Source organism: Bradysia coprophila, unplaced genomic scaffold (assembly GCF_014529535.1).
Source record: "Bradysia coprophila strain Holo2 unplaced genomic scaffold, BU_Bcop_v1 contig_138, whole genome shotgun sequence".
Lineage (NCBI taxonomy): Eukaryota > Metazoa > Arthropoda > Insecta > Diptera > Sciaridae > Bradysia > Bradysia coprophila.
In genome coordinates this window covers 3,666,800-3,687,341 of record NW_023503409.1, presented here as the reverse complement: position 1 = coordinate 3,687,341, position 20,542 = coordinate 3,666,800, and the positions used below count along the sequence as shown (strand labels likewise).

Here is a 20,542-nt window from a genome sequence, read left to right as displayed (position 1 = left end):
CTATCTCCTCAACATACTTTCAGAAAAAACCTCTCTCATGTGTCGTTGTCCTTTAAAAATAATTTATGGCATTCCATTTTCCATATATTTTATTCACAAAACAAAGCTAGGAACTAGAAAAACAAAACCTAAATAATTCCTGGACATTGGATATGTTGTTGTTGATATAAACTGTTGTATTATTTTACTGTTTTCTCTGTTTATATTTTGTGAGCACTGTGTTTTGTCGTGAATTTCTGACTGAACTGGTATACGTACGTACAGACGTATAACAATACATATTTTATTGAAATTGAAATACGGCAAAGGCGATATATTTGTCGTTTGATTTATGCAAAGCAAGGACTGTATAATATTAAATATTTAAAATATTACATTTTGATGGATAAATCCTAAAAAACCATTGTGTTTGTTTTTAGTATTTTGCTGTTTTTCGTTTTGTTTTTTTTTCTTCATTTTTTATTAAGGGATCGGTATTCGAAATTGGACAGACAAAATTTAAATAAGTAGAAAGTCTGAGATTTATTTATTGGCTTTTTTTAAGTCTGAAATTTGTGTCCATTTATTTATTAGATTACATTTGATTTGATTGCCGAATACAAAAAAAGTACTAAGTGAATTTTTATGTTTCGAATTAAAAAATGACCGTTGCCATTATGGTATGGAGCTTGATAATTATAACATAACCAATTTTGTATTTTAAAAATTACTTATTCCTAGCACACTGTCGTTATAACATATGAACGTTGAAATATGTAATCAGGCCATTCTAGTAGGGAATATTTTTGCAAAAACATTTTCCCATATTTTTCCATTTTTTTTTTTTGGAGAAACTAGGAAAATTGGGAAAACTTAAGCACATTGGTAGTAGGACGCCCTAAAATGCAATGAATAGATGGCGTAGAATCAGATCTTCGGGTGCTGGGAATAAGAGGTTGGCAAAGTGCAGCGAACGACCGGACACCATGGAACCGGATTCTCGACCAAGCCAAGTGGTCAAGTGGCTGTAGCGCCGGAAAAGTAAAGTAAAGTAAGAAAATTTGGAACAATCTAAGAAAAAGTTTTTTTTCCCAAAATTAGCCCCTGCATTCGACTCATTCATGTTTTGTGAAAACGATCCAGAACATTTATAGTTTCATTGAAGTTTAAAGTGTTGATTTTGTTCTTTTTTTGTAAGACTCAAACGTATCGAGATTGGCTAAAGTATTGCTGTTCGAATTTAGATCTTCAACTTTATCAGTTCAAAACTTATCTCCTATGAGGAGTAAAAATGTAAATCTCAAATTTTGTTGGTCAATTTTTAGCTTATAAAATATTTGCGTACAGGAAGAATCCCTCAGCGATGTCAGTTATTTTGTAAATAGACTCAAGGACTTGCGTCACTTTCACTCTTTAGGGTTTTTTGACTGATAGGGTTTCCGCGGCCATCACTGCTCAAGATATTTCTATCTATTTTATTAAATTTTGACTTCATTCAGATAGGATTCCAATGATACGTTTGCTAGTAGAACGTATCGAACGAAACTATTTTCCACAAATACCAACCGATGTAAAGTGTCAACAATGGAACACCATTCACATTGCATATTCAATTTTATGACCTAATAGCCATTTTATTTAAATAATAAAAAGCCAATATTTGAATTCCGATCGCAGGTTACATTTCCATGGCCATAAGACCGCATTGATTTTTTATTGTCAGTTTTTTTTTGAGTAAAATGTTTGGAAAATTTAACACGCGCAATCATGCTGATGGAAAACCAATTAGCACTTGGTTTAAAATTGATTTACAAACTCTGTTTGGTGTGTCGGTGGATATTAAAATATAAAATTTAGTATTACACACCAGCTATATTGTGTATTAGTCGGAGCATTAAAATAATGCACAGCATGAATGTATCAAAAGCGGTTAATTGTAGTAAAAAAGTGATTAATTTTTTAATGTTACTTTATCCAGATTTTTTTTTATAAATATTTAAATTGAAGTTATTGGGAGAACGTAAAAACTTGATCGAAAGTAAATAAAGCAATCGAAAGGAAAACAAGCAATCTATAATAGTGACTGGTGTATGCATGCACACATAGATTCAATATATTAATTTTTGAATTTGGTTGAACAATGTACGTACTCGAGGATTTCTGGAAAAAGAAAACTAATCAGCCTCGCCACTTGTTAGCCGTTCATAGAGCTCTCAGTATAACACTGTAATAGTTATTGCGTTTATAGAGATGTTTTTTGAAGGTGTGTCAGTAGAGTGAAGTTTATCTCCGTCACATTACATGATTTTTGGTATGACGTGTTCATATCAAAGCTGTCAATCATACTTGTTAGAGGTGCTAATATAACAATTGTAATTCCTAAGATGCTTACCCCTCGTAACTCAGCATACCTCTGAAATACACCCTACTTGATGGTGTTTTCGAGTGAAATTTCGAAATGCGAGTTTCGAATTCTTGCACGTACATTGTTCGTTTACATTATGTTATATATGCGTTCGTCATTAGTTACTTAGTCGTTTTGGGTAATCACAAATATGTTCAGTGTCCAGCTGATTCCATAAACGTTTCAGTATAATATAATCCAACAGCAAGGAACGTCTAACAATGTATTTCGAATTTTTTCGGTTAATTTATTTAAATGAAATTAAAAATGATAAAAAAAATATTTAAATGAATATTCATTATTTTGTATTATATTACCCCATTCTATGCTCTGCCATTCTCTTATGGAATTAAAATATTGGGGGGGAAAAATATGGCATTAAGGATTTGCATTGCAAAAATAATTAAATCGCGAGCTCTCGTATTCGTTTTTTTATTTTTAAACATTTTTTTTTCTAGAATATTTTTTTTTGTATAGAAAATAACCATTCCGTTAAATTCGTAATTGGTTTATATTCTTAAAATATATTTTTCATTTAAATAAATATGCCAGAGTTTCTGCATTTTTTTTGGTTCCAGCTTTTCATTTCGACGATCTTTTTTTTTAAAAAAAGGAAAAAAGAAACGAAATAATGTGCGCAGAATTTAATTTGATTTTTGCTCATTGACATTTCATTACGTTTTCGGATTTTATGGAGGATTATATACCCCATAGGTATAATAAAACCAATTATGATGATACTGTGTACATTGTCAACAAGAAATATGAAAACTCATTAGGAGTTTTTGTTTTTGTATGCCGGCCATACAAGCGAAATTTAACATCAAATCATGCCCGCACGTTAGTAAGCGGGCGTGACGCAAGTCCACTACCAAAAATGTTTTAAAAATTTTTTTTTGAGGACGGCGGAGCATATTTACAGCAACTTTTTGACTTCTCTCCCTTGACCCCAACGACCCTGAAACTAGAATATCTGGAATCTAGGAATCCATACGAGTTCAACGAGCTATCACACGGTACTGCAGCTTCAAAATTGGACGCGATATTGAACTTCGAAATATTGATGTTTGTATGAAAATAAGCAAAATGTCGTTCTTTTAGATAACTGAAATCGCCTACGTTAGTTAGTTAGTTCCTATCGAAAAGTGGATCCAGCAACTACTAAACGTTTCTATAGATTTTCCTGAAATTTTGGTTATAGGCTAATAATGGCCCAAAAATAAGAATGGAATTTTCAAAAGTTGGAAAAAACACATAGCTGGAGCTTTCAAAAGTCTCCATACAAATGCCATATAAAAGCCGATTTGTATGTGTGTGTGTGAGTTGTATATTTTGTTGCATGATATGGATGGTAATGTGGTGAATGGTGTGTGTTGTTTTGGGATGTATTTCTTGTAGGGAATTGTTGGGATCATTAAGTATTAACTTCCACTAGGTCGGTTCCTAAATTTTGGGATGACAAGTGATTCCTAACTTCCATCGGATTTTTTTATGGATTTGGGTTATTTTCGACATGAGTGAGGTGTTCCAAGGTTGGTTCCTAAATTTTGGGATGACAGACGATTTTTTGATGGATTTGGGTTATTTTCGACATGAGTGAAGTGTTTCAAGGTTGGTTCTATAAATTTTGGGATGACAGATGATTCCTCTGGCACTTCCTAACTTCCATCGGACTTTTCGATGGATTTGGGTTATTTTCGACATGAGTGAAGTGTTCCAAGGTCGCTTCCTAAATTTTGGGATGACAGATGATGCCTCTGGCACTTCCTAACTTCCATCGGATTTCTTGATGGATTTGAGTTATATTCGACATTAGTGAAGTGTTTCAAGGTTGATTCTATAAATTTTGGGATTACAGATGATTCCTCTGGTACTTCCTAAATTCCATCGGATTTTTTTGATGAATTTGGGTTACTTTCGACATGAGTGAGGTGTTCCAAGGTTGGTTCCTAAATTTTAGGATGACAGATGATTCATCTAGCAGTTCCTAACTTTCATCGGATTTTTCGATGGATTTGGGTTATTTTCGAAATAAGTGAGGTGTACCAAGATTGGTTTCTAGATTTTGGGATTCAGACTGATTTCTCTAGAATTTTTTAATTTCCATAAGGTTTTTTGATGTGGTGAAAGTGGTGATATCAGTCAAAAAACCCTTAAAGGGTAAATGTGACGCAAGTCCTTTATCTCACTTACAAAATAACTGATATCGCTGAGGGTGACGCATTGTGCGTCGTACGCAAAAGTTTTATCAACAAAAAATTGACTCAAAAAATTTGTGAAAGAAAATTTTACAACAAGAAATTTGCGTCACAAGTGGCAGATGTTGAGGAACGTATTGTTAGGAAAATGGTTGAAAAATGTACTGAAAGAATTTAAACGAAAGAAAACCGAATCATCTACCACTTGTGACTTTCTTATTGTAAAATTTTCTTTCTCCAATTTTTTGAAAATCCCTTCAGCCCGTCACCCTCAGCGATATCAGTTATTTTGTGAGTAAGATAAAGGACTTGCGTCACATTTACCCTTTAAGGGTTTTTTGACTGATTATCCATATATCAGGACTTTGACTTCGACAATAAATCGGCTTATTGCCAAAAGATTTTTATCTGTCTCACCATCAGATCGAATGCATTCATTTAAGCACATATAGCCAAAGATGAAACTAAATTTAATGTTTTGGCACAATTTTTTTTCAGTTTCATGTTTCAGTGTGCATAAATTTAGACTTGGCTTTTACTGCTTTCAGATATATTCAATATGCAACACCTTTGAAGAGTTTCAAAAATATGTCAACTGCAACTACAGTAGCAGTCCATAGCTGACTAATGTACAACCTTTCTAGCTCTAAATAAAGTTCTTATTTGCTATATGTGACACGGTTTGCGTAAAATACAAAATCTCGTGCATGTTCAATTCATATTAGTGTCATATAACGGATGATATTTAGCGACCGCATGAAAAGCATCATGTATACCATATCCTATTTGAAAGTTTATTTTAAATGCAATTTCGTAGAAACAGACCAAGAAGCAACCAAAAAAAAATAGAGCCCCACATACAAACATGACTCACCCAACAGCATCGAGAATATCGAATTATTAATGCATCTATTCATATGAGTCCAAACCTCGAAACATGGCAAACTAGTATGGACAAAAATCTTTAAACCATTCTCATCACCCATCTGCACTACCAATCCATTCCCAACACTAAATGCTGCACCGATTTTCAAAATATCGCCTAAAATATCTCCTTTTCGTTGTTGAATTTTACGACTATGGCTATAAGTTCGCATATACGGTACCGTGCACATGTAGATTTTACATAGAAATATTGTACACATATGATACATCTATCAATCAACGTTTTCTGTCTATGCTTCTGATTTCGGGCCTACTCCTATATGCACACCCGTATTTATACACATTTTCGTTTGTAGTACGTATGATATTATGTATGATGAGAGGGTGTAGAAGGAGATTGTCTGATGTATGCAAGTTTGCTATGGTTTTGGGAGTACGAAGAAAAGTGGAATGATTGTGTGGAAGGGTGATCTCTTCAATCCTCATCATTGTCGTATACACATGCATAATATACACTATTTTCGATGCACATATCTATATACGTATACGTATCGATGCATAAGCAAAAGTGTACACTCGTACATGCGAGCGTTAAATATTCTGTTGGGCTGCTGGTATGAGATTATTTATAGTGGGTGATATATGTGTGGCAGGAGTTTTGTACCAATCGTATCGTATAAGGTATACACACTTGATGGGGTGGTCTATGCATTTCGCGTATTATTTCAACATTTCCTTCATCCCTCCGTCTGTGCAAATACGTGTATGTGTTATTGATCGGCGAATTTCTGCCCTTTCTGCGATTTTCTCTTATGGATATGTGGACTGAATGTAGAGGAAAATGTAATGTTGAGGTGGTTGCGTATAGATATATTTATTCACGGGTGTATATGATATCAAATGGTGAATTTGTTTTATTCTAGTTATACACAATATCATATTGGCATTATGGGGTGTAGCTGGGGGATAATAACAGATTTTTAATGGTTAGAGATTGGGAGAAAATGGTTATGTTTTTGGAGAAATAAAATGTTTTCTAGAAATATCGCTGTTTTTATTAAACAAAAAAAAAGGTTTTTATTGTAAATATAGCAACATTTTATGTTTCACTCGTATCAGTGACTGGATATTAAGTTTTATATTATATTTTTCTGTTGAAACCCCAAGGGAGTCATTTTTATTTTTAAACAAATTACAATATTCACGAAAAAAAAATATACGTCGAGAAATTGTGCATTGACAGCGCAATATGTATGTATACCAATAATTTATTTTAGAGTTTTGTTCACTGTAGAGATTGTTGATTTTTTTTTTAACTTATACTTTTTGGGACGATCTTTTCATTTATGCTGAAGTGATGATGGTTATGTACATTGTTTCACATAATAATAGAGACGAGAGACGACAATGTGATTACGAGTCGATAATTTCGTTATAAGTTTTCTTTTTGTTGAAAGAGTGTAACGAGTTGTTTAACCAGCGCATGGGCGCTGATGTTATCACTATTTGTTTTAATATAATTCGTGTGGTAATTCAATTTTCGAACATTTCCAATTAAGTCCTTTACGCATATTTTAAGTGATCTGCAAGAATATCCTGCACATACAGTCTAAACCGTCGTATTCTAAAAACCTCTAATTTTTCATTTCTCTCACTCCTTTCGTTTCTTCACATGTTAGTTATGGAGAAATGAGAGACGTTATAGAGAGAGATATAGAAGTAATAAGAAATTCAGAATACGATGGTACTCTTAGATATGATTGACTTTTACAGGAGATCACTTAAAACTTCCATTTTATAATTAAATTAATATTTTAGAAATCTCGATTCTGGGCCTCTTACTGGTAAATTCACTTACCAATTTTACTGATATTTACCAGATTCCATTGAAATTTAATGAAAATTACTGAAACTCACCAAAGAATCATAAATCTTAGTGACATATTTCTGGCAAAGACATTCTTTAAATCGATTTTTTACCATGAAGCCATGATGGCTCATTTTTAACCAAATGGAGAAAAATGGAGATCTGGTTCTGTTCTACATTTTTCTCCATTTGACCAAAAATGAGCCATCATGGCTTCATGGTAAAAAATCGATTTAAAGAATGTCTTGGCCAGAAATACGTCACTAAGCTTTATGATTCTTTGATTTTCGGTAAATTAAGTAAATCCGTACATGATTGATTTCATTCATCTTCATTGAGGAAAAAGAGTTGAAAATCTCACCTGTAGCTGGTAATTTTGGCTCCAGGTAATCTACAATTTTTTGCATGCGGCGCTATAGCTGTGGCAGCTGTTGTAGATTACCTAGAGTTAAAATTACCAACAACAGGTGAGATTTTCAACTCTTTTTTCTCAGTAGTGTTTTTACAGCCTCTTACAAACGTTCATTTAATGTCATTGTCCATTCCAGGTTATCATTATTTAATTTATTATAAATACGACAAAAAAGACTGCTCACGATTATAAACCAGCCGGTAAAAAATCGATCTTTTCAAAACAATTATTAAATTGAATCTATTACGTCGTTTGTTCAATGTACAGCCTAACGGTTGTTTCAAAATCTTTAACTTCATTATTTTAATAACATTGGTTTCGCAACATGTTGTCTCGTTACCATAGGTCATCTCTTATGTTGGTGGTTTGTCTAACCGGCCGTTCTATAATAATGACAAAGCAACAATTGCGAAAAATATTTGCCGAAATTATTATTCCACTGAGTATCATTCTGCTCAGACCTTTCAATTGAAAATACAAAACCTGTGCATGTTACAACTCACTTGTACAGTTGAGTTGTTGTTGACGCGATGGAAGTTTCGATAAAATATTTGAATAAAGTTTGAAAGTTTTCATCTCAACATTTTACGTTGAAATGTAGGATAGACGGTTATTCAATAGCTACTTAACATCCCCAAAAAAAGAAAATTATGTTGACGGTATGTGAATGGTAATCGTATCAGGATGTATATAATGTACTCTACACGTGCTCCGATATATATACATAGACAATCATGTATTAATCTTCAAACCCATCATAACAATGAATCCATTAAAAAAATATCGATTTATCAATGTTTACCAATAACAGCCTGGCTTCAATATAATAATGCTAATTGAATATGGTGCCGGTGCCCTCGTGTACTTGAAAAAATTATTATTTTCTGTATAATTGAAAAAAAAAACCCAAAAATTAATGAATTAAATTTACAAATTCAATAAAAACTTTGTGAATGAATGAATACTTTCAATTAAAAATTAACTTTACAGCATTCACTACTGCCCGTATATGTCGGTACTGTTTGTACGTATAGGTGACGCTGAAAATTTTCTAAATTTTAATTCAACGAAAAATCGTCTACATTATAAATTTTCAATTCTCCTGAATCCTGTGCAAATTTGATTTAATAATCTTTTTCTATATAAAATGTGTCGTCGGTCGTCGCCCCAAAACACAGAAACTCAAACACACAAACATATTCTGTGTTATAATGCTCCCAATCCAATCGTACAAAAACCACATATGTACGTTGTACACAGAGAGATAACATGTGGCAGCAACGGCAACACATTTATAATATATATAAAATTAAATTTGTTTGTTAAATTATTCAATTATTCATTTGGTAAAATAAATTTATCATCACTTGAAATGTACGTAACATTGTAAAATTAGATATTCGTAGGTTTTCTCGGTGCATATAATACAATTGTATTGGGAATTGCACATCCTCTTTCTACATATTTTATGTGCATATGGAGCGTTTCCTACATTTATAATATTATTAAAACATACACATGTACGTAGAGGAACAGATAAAAGCGAAAGAGGTGAAATAGCTGAAACAACAGCGAAATTTTGCCGGTGATAACTATCGAATTGAATTACGTTTTACTATCAAACTGTCAATATGATGTTCAGGCGATATAAAGACACACATAACGCAACCAAATGCACAGCAAAACTTTGATCGTACAAAAGCTTTCCCATAGGCAAAATTAGAAAAAGCATCGCTTATTGAATCGACAACCGAATTTCCTTTGAACACAAATTTCTTCTTTTTTTTGCAGATGATAGACTCTTGTCAACCATGGCTGAGTGGTACTCCAACATCAGTAAATGAATACGAAAGTGATGCCGTCAAAATGGAAAACAATAACAAAAGTAAGTTTTTCGTTTGTAGGAAAATTTCTTCAGGATTATTTAGGAATTGACAGAATACTGAGCCGTCGTTGCAGTTATTATTTTAATAAAAAAACAAATTCAACTTTTTGAAGAAGAAATGGAAATCAGACGATTACCTTGTTTAGACAGTGTTGTAAGAATGTCAGGACAAAAATAATTTAAAGAAAATACTACTACAGTTAGAGACAGTCAAATTTCATCGTGAATTTGCTTCAGCTGTTTATCAGCTGATCCACACAAACAATCAAAACTGTTTATGCGTTCGTGCAGCAGCTTTAACCGTATGAACAAGTATAAACAACTGAAAAACAGCTGAAGCAAAGTCATGCTAAAATTTCAATGCCTCTGACTGCAACCCGCAGAGTCTTTTAATTTTGACCTAATTATGGAGCTAAAAATTCCCAAAATTCAACAAAAAAAAAAATCTTTTCCAGATTCTACCATAACAAACTATATGAAACTAAAAGCACCAACTTGGACACCAACTCAACTGCGAGACGCAATTAATTCCGTCGTCACTCAAGAGCTACGATTCACTCAGGCGTCCATTCAGTACAACATTCCTAAAGGCACACTCTACGATAACATTCTCGGCAAATCGAATCGTATGCAAATACTCGACGAGGCTGGTCTAAACGAAGAAGACGAAATGACAATACTGGAGTTTTGCTGTGACATATCCACATCGCCGTACAATCGCCGCACCAAGAAACCACTGTCCAAAATAATGGAGTACATGCTGGATTCGATGAATTTGAAATTTCCGCACGATACAAGATTCGGTTTTCGCTGGTGGTGGGCTTTTTGTAAGAAATATTCGATCAGTTCGTTGTATTACGGTAATAACAATGCAGACGTTTGAATTTATCGGACGGGCGGTTTGTGATTCGATGATTGTTTAATGTTGAGATCTAAGATGTTTTTTTTTAACTTTAACTCATTCGCATTTGTAACTGTAAAACACGGGACTTTAAAGATGACGTCCAGTCATTTTTTTATTGGGTCATTTAAACCTACAAATTTATTGCTTGACTTGAAAGTTTTAAGTCAATAAACACTCATTGAATTGAAATTTCGTTATCGCTTCAATCGTAACTTCTTCCACATCTCAATAACTTTGACTGGACGCTAGTTGAAATTTTGTTGAAACTTGGCCAATTATTGTAATAATTTCAAATTTTATTGAAAGAAAACGTTTAAGTAAACCCATTCCATTTGTAAGACATTTTATATTTGAATTTTACGATTAAGTTGAAAATAAATTTTTATAAAAAGAAAACTTAAAATCACGAGATCATTGTCGGTTCCAGTAAAGACAAACGATCACCATATGAACGGAATTTTATTGGACTAGATTGGTTACACGACATCAGGCCCCGGCTTCTTGCAGATTGCCTAGATGCACTCTCATACATTTCAGTTTGCACTGGCCCTGTTGCACGCGTTGTATACATAAATTACAAGACATAACACAAAGGCAATCTAAGAAACGCTGTTTTCTCAACCATTCTAATCTTTTAACGCCATAATAACGATAATATTATTCCAACAAATTACCTCAATCTCCATACGCTCATTATCAAAAATATACATCGTCATCAAACACCTACTCCAATTCTATGCAAGGTGTTGTATTATATATCTTACCTTTTGTACCATCATCCATCACACAAGTTATAGCTGCTATGCTGTATGTATATGTATGGATGCATATGTATATATATATGCACGACCGCATGGTATATCAACAGCAGACAGAAACCGAAGAACATATACCAAGTGTTATTTGTTTGAATTCTGTGAAGGCGTTTTTTTACCGCTTCCTATACATAAAATTCAAACAGAAGCTGACGAGAAGCTTAATGCCCCTTAGGAATTTCAAAAACATTCTTTGATGCGATAAAGTGAAAAATAACGAAACAGCTTACCTCGGTGCGAGTGAATGTGAATATATAAAAAAAGTGAGAATACGTCGGTATTTTGTTTATCGAGTTAAATGGTGTGTAACGATAGCACTTTATTAATGGTAAGGTAAATGCAACTTCATTTTATTTATGCATCGAAAGATGTTTGGTATTTGAGAGATTGTTTTACCTTCGTTTTTGTGAAGCTTTCGTCTTCAATATTTTTTCGTTTTTTTTTTTTCATTAATTTTGAATTCTACCAATGACAAATTGCATTTCATTCGCATCCGAATCTTTGGTAAAGTCGAAATAAAATCGTCCGCGTAATGTGTGGTTTGTTTCATAAAATTATGTTTTTGCGTTCGAGTTATTTGTCTTATAGTATGTGGTAAGTGAATCAGTCAAAATATTCTTTAGCAAAGTCGGATGATTAACGGAAATTAAGAAGTTCAGAATGTTCCTGACAGAATACAGGTCTGTTCCAAGGCCATACGAATTGTCAAATTTGATCCATAGGCAACATAACCTAAACAATTTCTCATAAAAAATGAGCTGCCGAAATAAGCGCGAAGCAGCTTTAATACGTAAAATTTTTTGAAAGCTGTCACTATAAGTATACGGCGCCTCAAAATTTTTGCAAAAAACAAAGGTTATGTCGTCTGTGGATGAAATCGACGTGGTTCGGGTTGTCAAAGTTCGTGTTTACAGTTATTCGGAACAAACCTACAGTGAGCTTACTTGCATCATACGATATCAACCGAAACGGACACGATACTCGTTTAGGGATCATACAAAATATTAAAATTTAATTTTTATTTTTTTTTAATGTTTAGATTGTGGAGTATTTGAGTTATCTTCCGGGCTTGGACGTTTTGTTCAGTCAGATAGTTTATAGCAGAAACACAGAATGATTTTAGAAACATTTGTAGATGAAAATTATTGTTAACCATTTTGTTCGTCTACTCCGCTCCGATGCAAATTGAGGGCATTTTTTCCGAATAAGTGAAAATTCACATATTAACATACTATTCATGCAACGTGTTCTGCTGAAGTCTCGAAACCCACGAAAATTCTCCAAGCATTAAGATTAAGATTTCTGACCCAAGCCGCGTTTTTGTTTTCTAGGTAACCCCCCACCCATGAAACCATCAGGCGTCATTTTTTCTATTTTCAATATTTTCGTTGAAGAAAATCGTTTGATTCATAAAATCGGATTGTAATAGATTGTGTATTTGAGCACTATTTCACAGGGCTCCAGCCGTGTGACACTTCGGTACAAAACTTTAAGAATGACATAACCTCTATGCGTACGTACCCCTTTGACGTTTGAATCACGCTGAAGTTGTTTGTAAATTGTGTAATGTGGCGGCAATAAAATGTATTTTTAAATCAATGTTTGATGTTATTTTGTTTTCGCTGAGTACGCTGTTAGTTGTATTATATTGTTGATATAATAATTTCGTTTATTTACTTATTTATTGTCTTTTTCTTTACTTTATTAAGAAATCTGCGAACTGTTGCATAAAACATTTTATCTCGATGCGAATAACTTTATAAGGCGCACGATGTGTATTAACTGTGGTATGTCCTCGATGTCATAATTTAGGATCCAGCTTAACTACTTTACTGAGCAGTACATATTGATAGATTCTTTTGAAAAACAGCCTGCCGAAATCGGACGTATTTTCTAGTGAATTTTTTGATATGTGTCTAGATAGGTATTGGTCCCTAGAAGCCAAAGCCACTTTCAAAAAAATTCGTCGCTTGTATGGCTCGTGAGGGGTGACCAAAAACCGAATACATTCACTTTTCTTATGGAAATTTCTCGTAGGCCACGAAACGTACAAGGTCGTGTGGGAGGTCATTAGAAAGGTAATTGCATGTACGTTCGGGGCAGATTGGGTCTTGTTGGTTATGAGCAGTTGAAAGTATGGGTAAAAAATTGGATAATTTTGGCGAACTTCTAACGGTTCCAGTGCATCCGAAAAGCACTGGCATTTCAAAAGAATCCCTCAACATTTTAAATGTTACATACCATTGAATGGATCGAGGAGGAATATGAGTTTAGTTTCATTATGATAAAACTCATTTCGATGATGGTCGAATAAGAAATCGTTGAAACAAGCTGTCCTGCCATTCGATTAATCATACACATACTGGGACAACCGTTGTGCTTACTTCAATATTTTATGAGCTGATCTAAGCTCAAATAAACTTTCGGTTAAAATAACTTACTAAGCACAAATACGTGAGAGACAAGTGTGTAGGACACACTGGCCTGACACTATTCACGCTATTCTTCATTTTTCAAATGCTGCTATTCATAGAGTGTCCAGCCCGTGGCACGCGAGGGTGTATAGCTTTGGTCTTAAAACCAATACGATCGTTCTATTACATCAGATTCAGTTCTATAACATTTCACACAAGCATGAACCCTAAAACTATCACTACCGAGTTCGATTGAGAATGTCTCCTGGCTGCAACTGAAAAGTTTACAAGGATTCAATTGAACCTATCATTCTTTAAAAAACAGAACTTCAACCAATGAAATTGAACTCCATTCACAGCAAGTGTATTATAAGTGATATAATTGAGACCCATGTCTGGCTCAACCTATAATTCGGCTCAATCTAAAATTCAGACATTTCATAAGAAAGAAGTTCTACTACCAGATTCAAAACTTCATTAAACCAAAAATCGTTCGGACTTTGTTAGATATTTTGGGCGGGACTCATGTTTGATTATTTAAAGCATCTTTAAAAAATTCGGCCTATGTGGGCTGAAGCACATAGGATGTTACTTTCGATAGTAAATCTAAAGGCAATATGTTACATTGGCTACGATGGTGTGATGTAAATAGCCACAGACACTCCTCGGGTAAATAGCGGTCGAGTAAAATTTTGCTTGATTTGTTCCAAGTGTCGGGTGGTTCCACAGCAGTTATTATAATTGCGCCACTACTACCCAAGAAGTTTTTGCGTCGATTGTGTTTAGGCTGATCAAATTTAATACCAACTTTTAAATAGAGAAAACGTCGTAAATTCAAATGTAAATTCAAATTTATTCAGATTAAAATAAAATACGAAAAAATTTAAATAGGAACATCAATTACAATTTTGACAATTCTCTCACTAAAATTTTCTTTGAAATGTTATTAAAAGTGGTGCAGAATTTGCAATTCATTTTTGTCGAATCGACATAACATAGAAACATGAAAATTTAAAGTTTGCTCTCGTAAAAATCAAAATGCTTATAGCATTCACATCACCGTCTGTCCGAACATTACACAGCTATATGCCAAAAAATGGGGGTGCTAAGTCCACTTATAGCTCTCACACGCATATCAGGATTTTCCGTGTGTGAATTTGTCAAAGAAAATCCTGAAATTTTTTAATGTCCGCTAACATCTTTGCGATATATGCCATAACCTGGCCTTAAGGATTTTCTTTTAGAAAATTCGTCTGTATTTTTGATGGCCACACCTTCCCCCTAATTGCGGACGTCAGTTATGAGCACTCCCTGAGTCCAGTTTCGGCTCAATCTAAAATTCAGACATTTCATAAGAAAGAAGTTCTACTACCAGATTCAAAACTTCATTAAACCAAAAATCGTTCGGACTTTGTTAGATATTTTGGGCGGGACTCATGTTTGATTATTTAAAGCATCTTTAAAAAATTCGGCCTATGTGGGCTGAAGCACATAGGATGTTACTTTCGATAGTAAATCTAAAGGCAATATGTTACATTGGCTACGATGGTGTGATGTAAATAGCCACAGACACTCCTCGGGTAAATAGCGGTCGAGTAAAATTTTGCTTGATTTGTTCCAAGTGTCGGGTGGTTCCACAGCAGTTATTATAATTGCGCCACTACTACCCAAGAAGTTTTTGCGTCGATTGTGTTTAGGCTGATCAAATTTAATACCAACTTTTAAATAGAGAAAACGTCGTAAATTCAAATGTAAATTCAAATTTATTCAGATTAAAATAAAATACGAAAAAATTTAAATAGGAACATCAATTACAATTTTGACAATTCTCTCACTAAAATTTTCTTTGAAATGTTATTAAAAGTGGTGCAGAATTTGCAATTCATTTTTGTCGAATCGACATAACATAGAAACATGAAAATTTAAAGTTTGCTCTCGTAAAAATCAAAATGCTTATAGCATTCACATCACCGTCTGTCCGAATTTGCCGATGCCTTTCTTTTTCGTCACAATGTCGAATGCTTTATCATGAATGTCGCTTTGGTTGGACGCTCGATCAACACTACGTTTACTCAAGATGCAGTTGATTTGACGAATGTAGGTCATGAGACACAATCTTGCCGTGACTTTCTTTATTTCGCAAGCTATTTCGGATTTGTGATCTTTACATCCCAGCCCATCGCAGTCGACGTTGTCAAGTGATGTAGTTATCTTCAGCAACAGACTTCTTTCGTGAGAAATGAATGGTAGAAGTGTTTCAACGGTTCTGTAAATTTGTTTAAATCTGTTCATAAATAGCAACGTTGGGTAAGTGCGTACTGGAACATCGGAATCCGTTGATAGTATGACATCATGTGCATCTAAAGGACAATATGCCTCAAGCGTACACTTACATAGCTCACATTTGGTTGAGGTCGAAATCCATTTGCAAGCGTTGCTTGACTCCAGAGTCAAAGCGGTACTTTCGATTAATTTCAGCTCAGAAAGCTGTTCGATTGCAACCTCCAATTGTATTGTGTCGTCATCGATTGACTTTGTTGGTTTGACGGAGTTCATTTTTTGTGATTCATCGGTCTTTGGCACGTCATCAATGTCGTAGAGCTCGTAAACGTTCTTTAGTAGTGAAGTATCGTCATCTTCTTCGCAATTTCCGGCAGCCGAGTGTTTGGCTGATAAATTGTTTAAAATTAGTGTCGTGTACCCGGATCGAAATTGTGGAGGCAGTACAGCATTTGGGTTATGGCAGACCGAACGAATGCTACCGAAAAAATTTTCAAGACCGTCCTGATTCATTCGTCGAAGTGCTATCGACTTAATTCCAAGCGAAAGACAAAGTTTTGTTAGCTCCATGTAGCCTTTGACGGTTGAAATTGTTTTTTGAATGACAGAGCTTCGATTATTTGTACATCCAGTGTCGATGTCCACATAAGACATTTTTTCAAGCATTTTTATCGCGTATTTCCAGAAGTCAAAATACTTGCCTTTGTTATTTTCGGTTATTGAACCACGGAAAGTGTTTGGAACTGGTTGCCCTCCGCCATTGAGGCTGTCGAACAAATCATTTATAAATAGCAGGATATATGCCGTGCCTGAACAATCAATTTCATTCGGTAGCAATTTTTTTTTTAGAACAGAACAGCAACATGCTACCCAGTGATCTGCTGAAGACTTGTGCCGCATTCAAAACTTTCATTTTCTCGCTTTCGGGATTAATGTGTTTTTTTGTTATCTTTTCCACGAGTCTGCAAGAATTTTCAATGTCGAAATCATAGAAAGTTTGGATGTCTTTCCAGCTAGCTACTGCTGCTTCACTGCCTTTATTTTCGCTCGATTCTCGGTCCGGGTCATACAAACCGTCGACGAAGTGCTTCAGATTTTTGTTGAGGAGATTATTTCTGATCGTTTTTAAAATGTGTGGTGGGTCGAAGCAGTGGATGATCTTCATTCCGTCAATTTCGTACGACATCAACTGGCCGGTTTGTTTAATAGAATCCACAAGGGGATTAATTACACGATTTACCGCTGCGGCCATTGTTCCTGTTTGATCACACACTGATCCAACAATTCTTAGACCTAAAAAAACGAAAATCTCTTTGAAAAATTACAGCGCATCTAGGCGGCACGAAAATATTTACAACGCAAATCTATGTGCTTGAATGTTTTATCAAAAAATTGCACATAAAAAGAACGATGAGAACAGGTTTGTCGCTTACCTGTTTCGTGCACTGCGCGTATGACCAAAATAATGAGATCAGATATATCACGAGCAATCATGCTCTGCGTAAAAAAATAGGCCACTGGCTGTTTGTATGCATGGTTTATACCTCTGATCATAAACGTCAGTGAATGAGTTGCAAAATCGGGAATCCGCACATTACCGAGGTCCACGAAACCATCAATACAATCGGCAACATCACAGTAAGTCAAATGATGTGTGAGTGCGACCTCGTCCCACCCAATCGTGCAGTATCGGTTCAATTCAGACATTTCGGATACTCGTGACTTGAGCAAATCAAAGAGTTTCGTATTGATACCAGTCTCGAATTTCAGTTGAGCTGATTGACGGCATAATGTTCGTCTGGACGGTAGACCAAATAATAATGACAAATATCTGTATGCTCTTGGTCCTCTTTTGTATATCGCTAACATCATCACTTTTTCTTCTTTGGTATACCGTTGACCATGATTTTTTTTACCAGTGTTTCGAAGTTGCATAGTGAAGAATGTCATTTGATCCTTGTTGAAGTGTTTGCTAAGGTACACAATGACTTTCTCTTGACCCAAGTTGTTTGATTCTTTTAATTTTTTCTGCAGAGTCTTGATTCTGTTGTCCTTGTACTTGAGTTGACGATGAATATGCTGTGGAATCTATATAAAAAACATCGACTTAAGATTTTTTGATTTCGAGAAAATACTTCGAAAAAAGCTAGATTTTAACTTTGTTCAAGAAATATTATGGGCCAAAAGTAAATAGCCTCAATACCGGCCACCGCCACATCTTGTAGGTAGGGAGGTCCCTCAACCGTCTGAATATTTCAATAGATTCTTGTAATTTTAATGATTTACAAAAATATAAGCAGAGTAATATAATGGTTACACATGTGAATATTAAAAACTGCGAATAAAACCAACCGATCGCTTTTTTAATGATGAACCAATCGTCCATAGATCATTTTGAGGCAAAATATAAAATTTAGCTAGCACGATTATTACCCTAGGATTGTGTCTTGGTTGTGTTGTATTGAGGCCATTTAGCAAATAGGATTGAAAAGCAATATGATAACCTGAGTAAAATTGGTTGAATAGCATACCCGATCATTCTTGATGTTGTCCTTAGCGTGATCAATTCCACAGCCACTTTGTACGGAGGCTTCTGTGGCTACCTTACTTTGCAAATTATACGCGACTTTAGGATGAACATTTTCCATGTGAGGCTTAGGATCAGATTTCGTTTCTTTTTCAGAAACATCGACCGGTGTTTTCTTCGATTCATCAATTTGGCCATTCATCGAAATATGCTTGAAAGTAAATGGAATTTTTCGTGGATTTTTTTTATAGGCGAAGAAAAGACAAGACATAAGACAAGTACAACACTACACATACTTAGGTTTGAGTTCAGTACTGTTTAACACTGGCAGAATTTGCTTTCCAGATATTGCAATAAAGTTGGTCTAGATAGACAGAGTAGACAAAACAGAACAAAACAAAACAATCAACATAGAAACAGGACAAACATTTATTTCATGACATATACTTACTTCGCTGATAAGCTCCTCACCATTGACCATCTCAACATAGTTATGCTCTTCGTAAACAGACTCCACCCCAGGTACACATACGCTTGGGACTGCAGTCTTATTAAGCCGCTTCTTTCCGAAACGATAGTCGTAATCTTCATCCTTGAAATGTTTTTCGCACACTCTATACGACGAAAATGGCAAATACTTTGTGCAAATATTTCGTTTCCTTGATGAAAGCTGCCATTTAAAGCAATGTTCTTCGTCCCGAGGAAACTTGTGGAAGCCAAATCGTCCTGTATTTTGGCATCGTGGGACACAACAACGTAGCACCATCTTAGAATATAAGATCAGTAATTCGCGCACATAACATTAAATCAATTTGATTTATTCCTACCTTTTATAAAACAGAAAATTGAAGTGGCAGAAATCGGACTCGTGTGTATACAAAATAAACTGAATTTTTAAATTTATCGATGACTGTTGTGAAGTTGGTATCATGGCTACTATGATTAAAGTTAAAGTTCATATTTTTGAATTTCTCATCCCGGTGGCGCTGATACACAACCAAAATTTGTGAATGCAGTGTCACATACCTGCAGGGCTCTCAATCTCAATGATTGACGCTTTCGGCAAGTCGGTCACTTCTGTCACTTCACCAAGTCAGTCACTTTTGTCAAGAGCAATATTTCATGAAACATTTTGGAGATCAAAAGACGGACTCGGAAGCTGCTCCATCGTTGACATTTGCGGTAGTGACGATAAAAATTTATTAAAACTAAATTTTGAATTTAATTTCTTTGTTCAAATATCAAAGAGAAAGATGATTTGCATTCAAACGCGTGGAAGAGGATAAACATAAAAAATCCTTTTTCAAAATCAAAAATTTTGAAAATCCTCATAAAAACCCCTAAAATTTTAATAAAATTGAAGAAAATCCTTAAAACTCATGTAAATGATTGAAATTCCTGCACGGAAAATCCGTGAATTTCGATAAAGGCTGTGTAACTTATAATATAGCTGTAGTTTTTATAACATAGCTGCAAGACTTATAAAAATATAGCTACTAAACGCATATTCTGTTAATGTTGGTTATTTTCATGCAATATGAGTTACACAACTATATTATGGATTACAGAGCTACATTATGCACCGTGGAAACATTTTATAGCTAGGATCTGCATATTGTGGCTGTGTACTCTATATCATAGCTGTGTAACACATATTTGACGTATGAAAAATATAGCTGTGTGCTGCATATGAGAAAATGTATGGGACCATGCATTCAAGTCATGATTCGTGCTGGTCGGACTCAATGTTAATATACAAACAAAAACTGTTCTAAAATATCTTGGCTGATTGTAATGAAGCTTGATGATCAGGTTATAGTAATACCTTTTCAATACAGTCAGAATCCGTAGAAACACAGACGAATGAGAATATCAGAAATTTCACTGCAATTAAATTCGTGATTCTTCGCGCAGTTTCAATTCACTTTCTTTCAGAACCTAGAACCATCCTTGTAATGACAATTCACAAAAG

At 34.6% G+C, this 20,542-nt stretch overlaps 1 protein-coding gene and 1 long non-coding RNA gene across 2 annotated transcripts in view; both read left to right on the top strand.

The window, feature by feature from the left end:
- The window catches only part of LOC119073558 (protein jim lovell-like), a 53,687-nt gene extending 42,762 nt beyond the window's left edge, over window positions 1–10,925 (top strand). The window contains exons 3-4 of the mRNA XM_037179114.1: window positions 9,537–9,630; window positions 10,086–10,925. Of these exons, the coding sequence (XP_037035009.1) occupies window positions 9,537–9,630; window positions 10,086–10,513 (522 nt within the window). The 3' untranslated portion in view covers window positions 10,514–10,925. The remainder of the gene's footprint in view (window positions 1–9,536; window positions 9,631–10,085) is intronic.
- Window positions 10,926–13,207: 2,282 nt separating this feature from the next.
- LOC119073685 lies at window positions 13,208–19,529 on the top strand. The gene is made up of 3 exons (XR_005087065.1): window positions 13,208–13,466; window positions 13,907–13,909; window positions 19,519–19,529. It is a non-coding gene; the product is annotated as an uncharacterized LOC119073685 (long non-coding RNA).
- The last annotated feature ends 1,013 nt before the right edge of the window (window positions 19,530–20,542 follow it).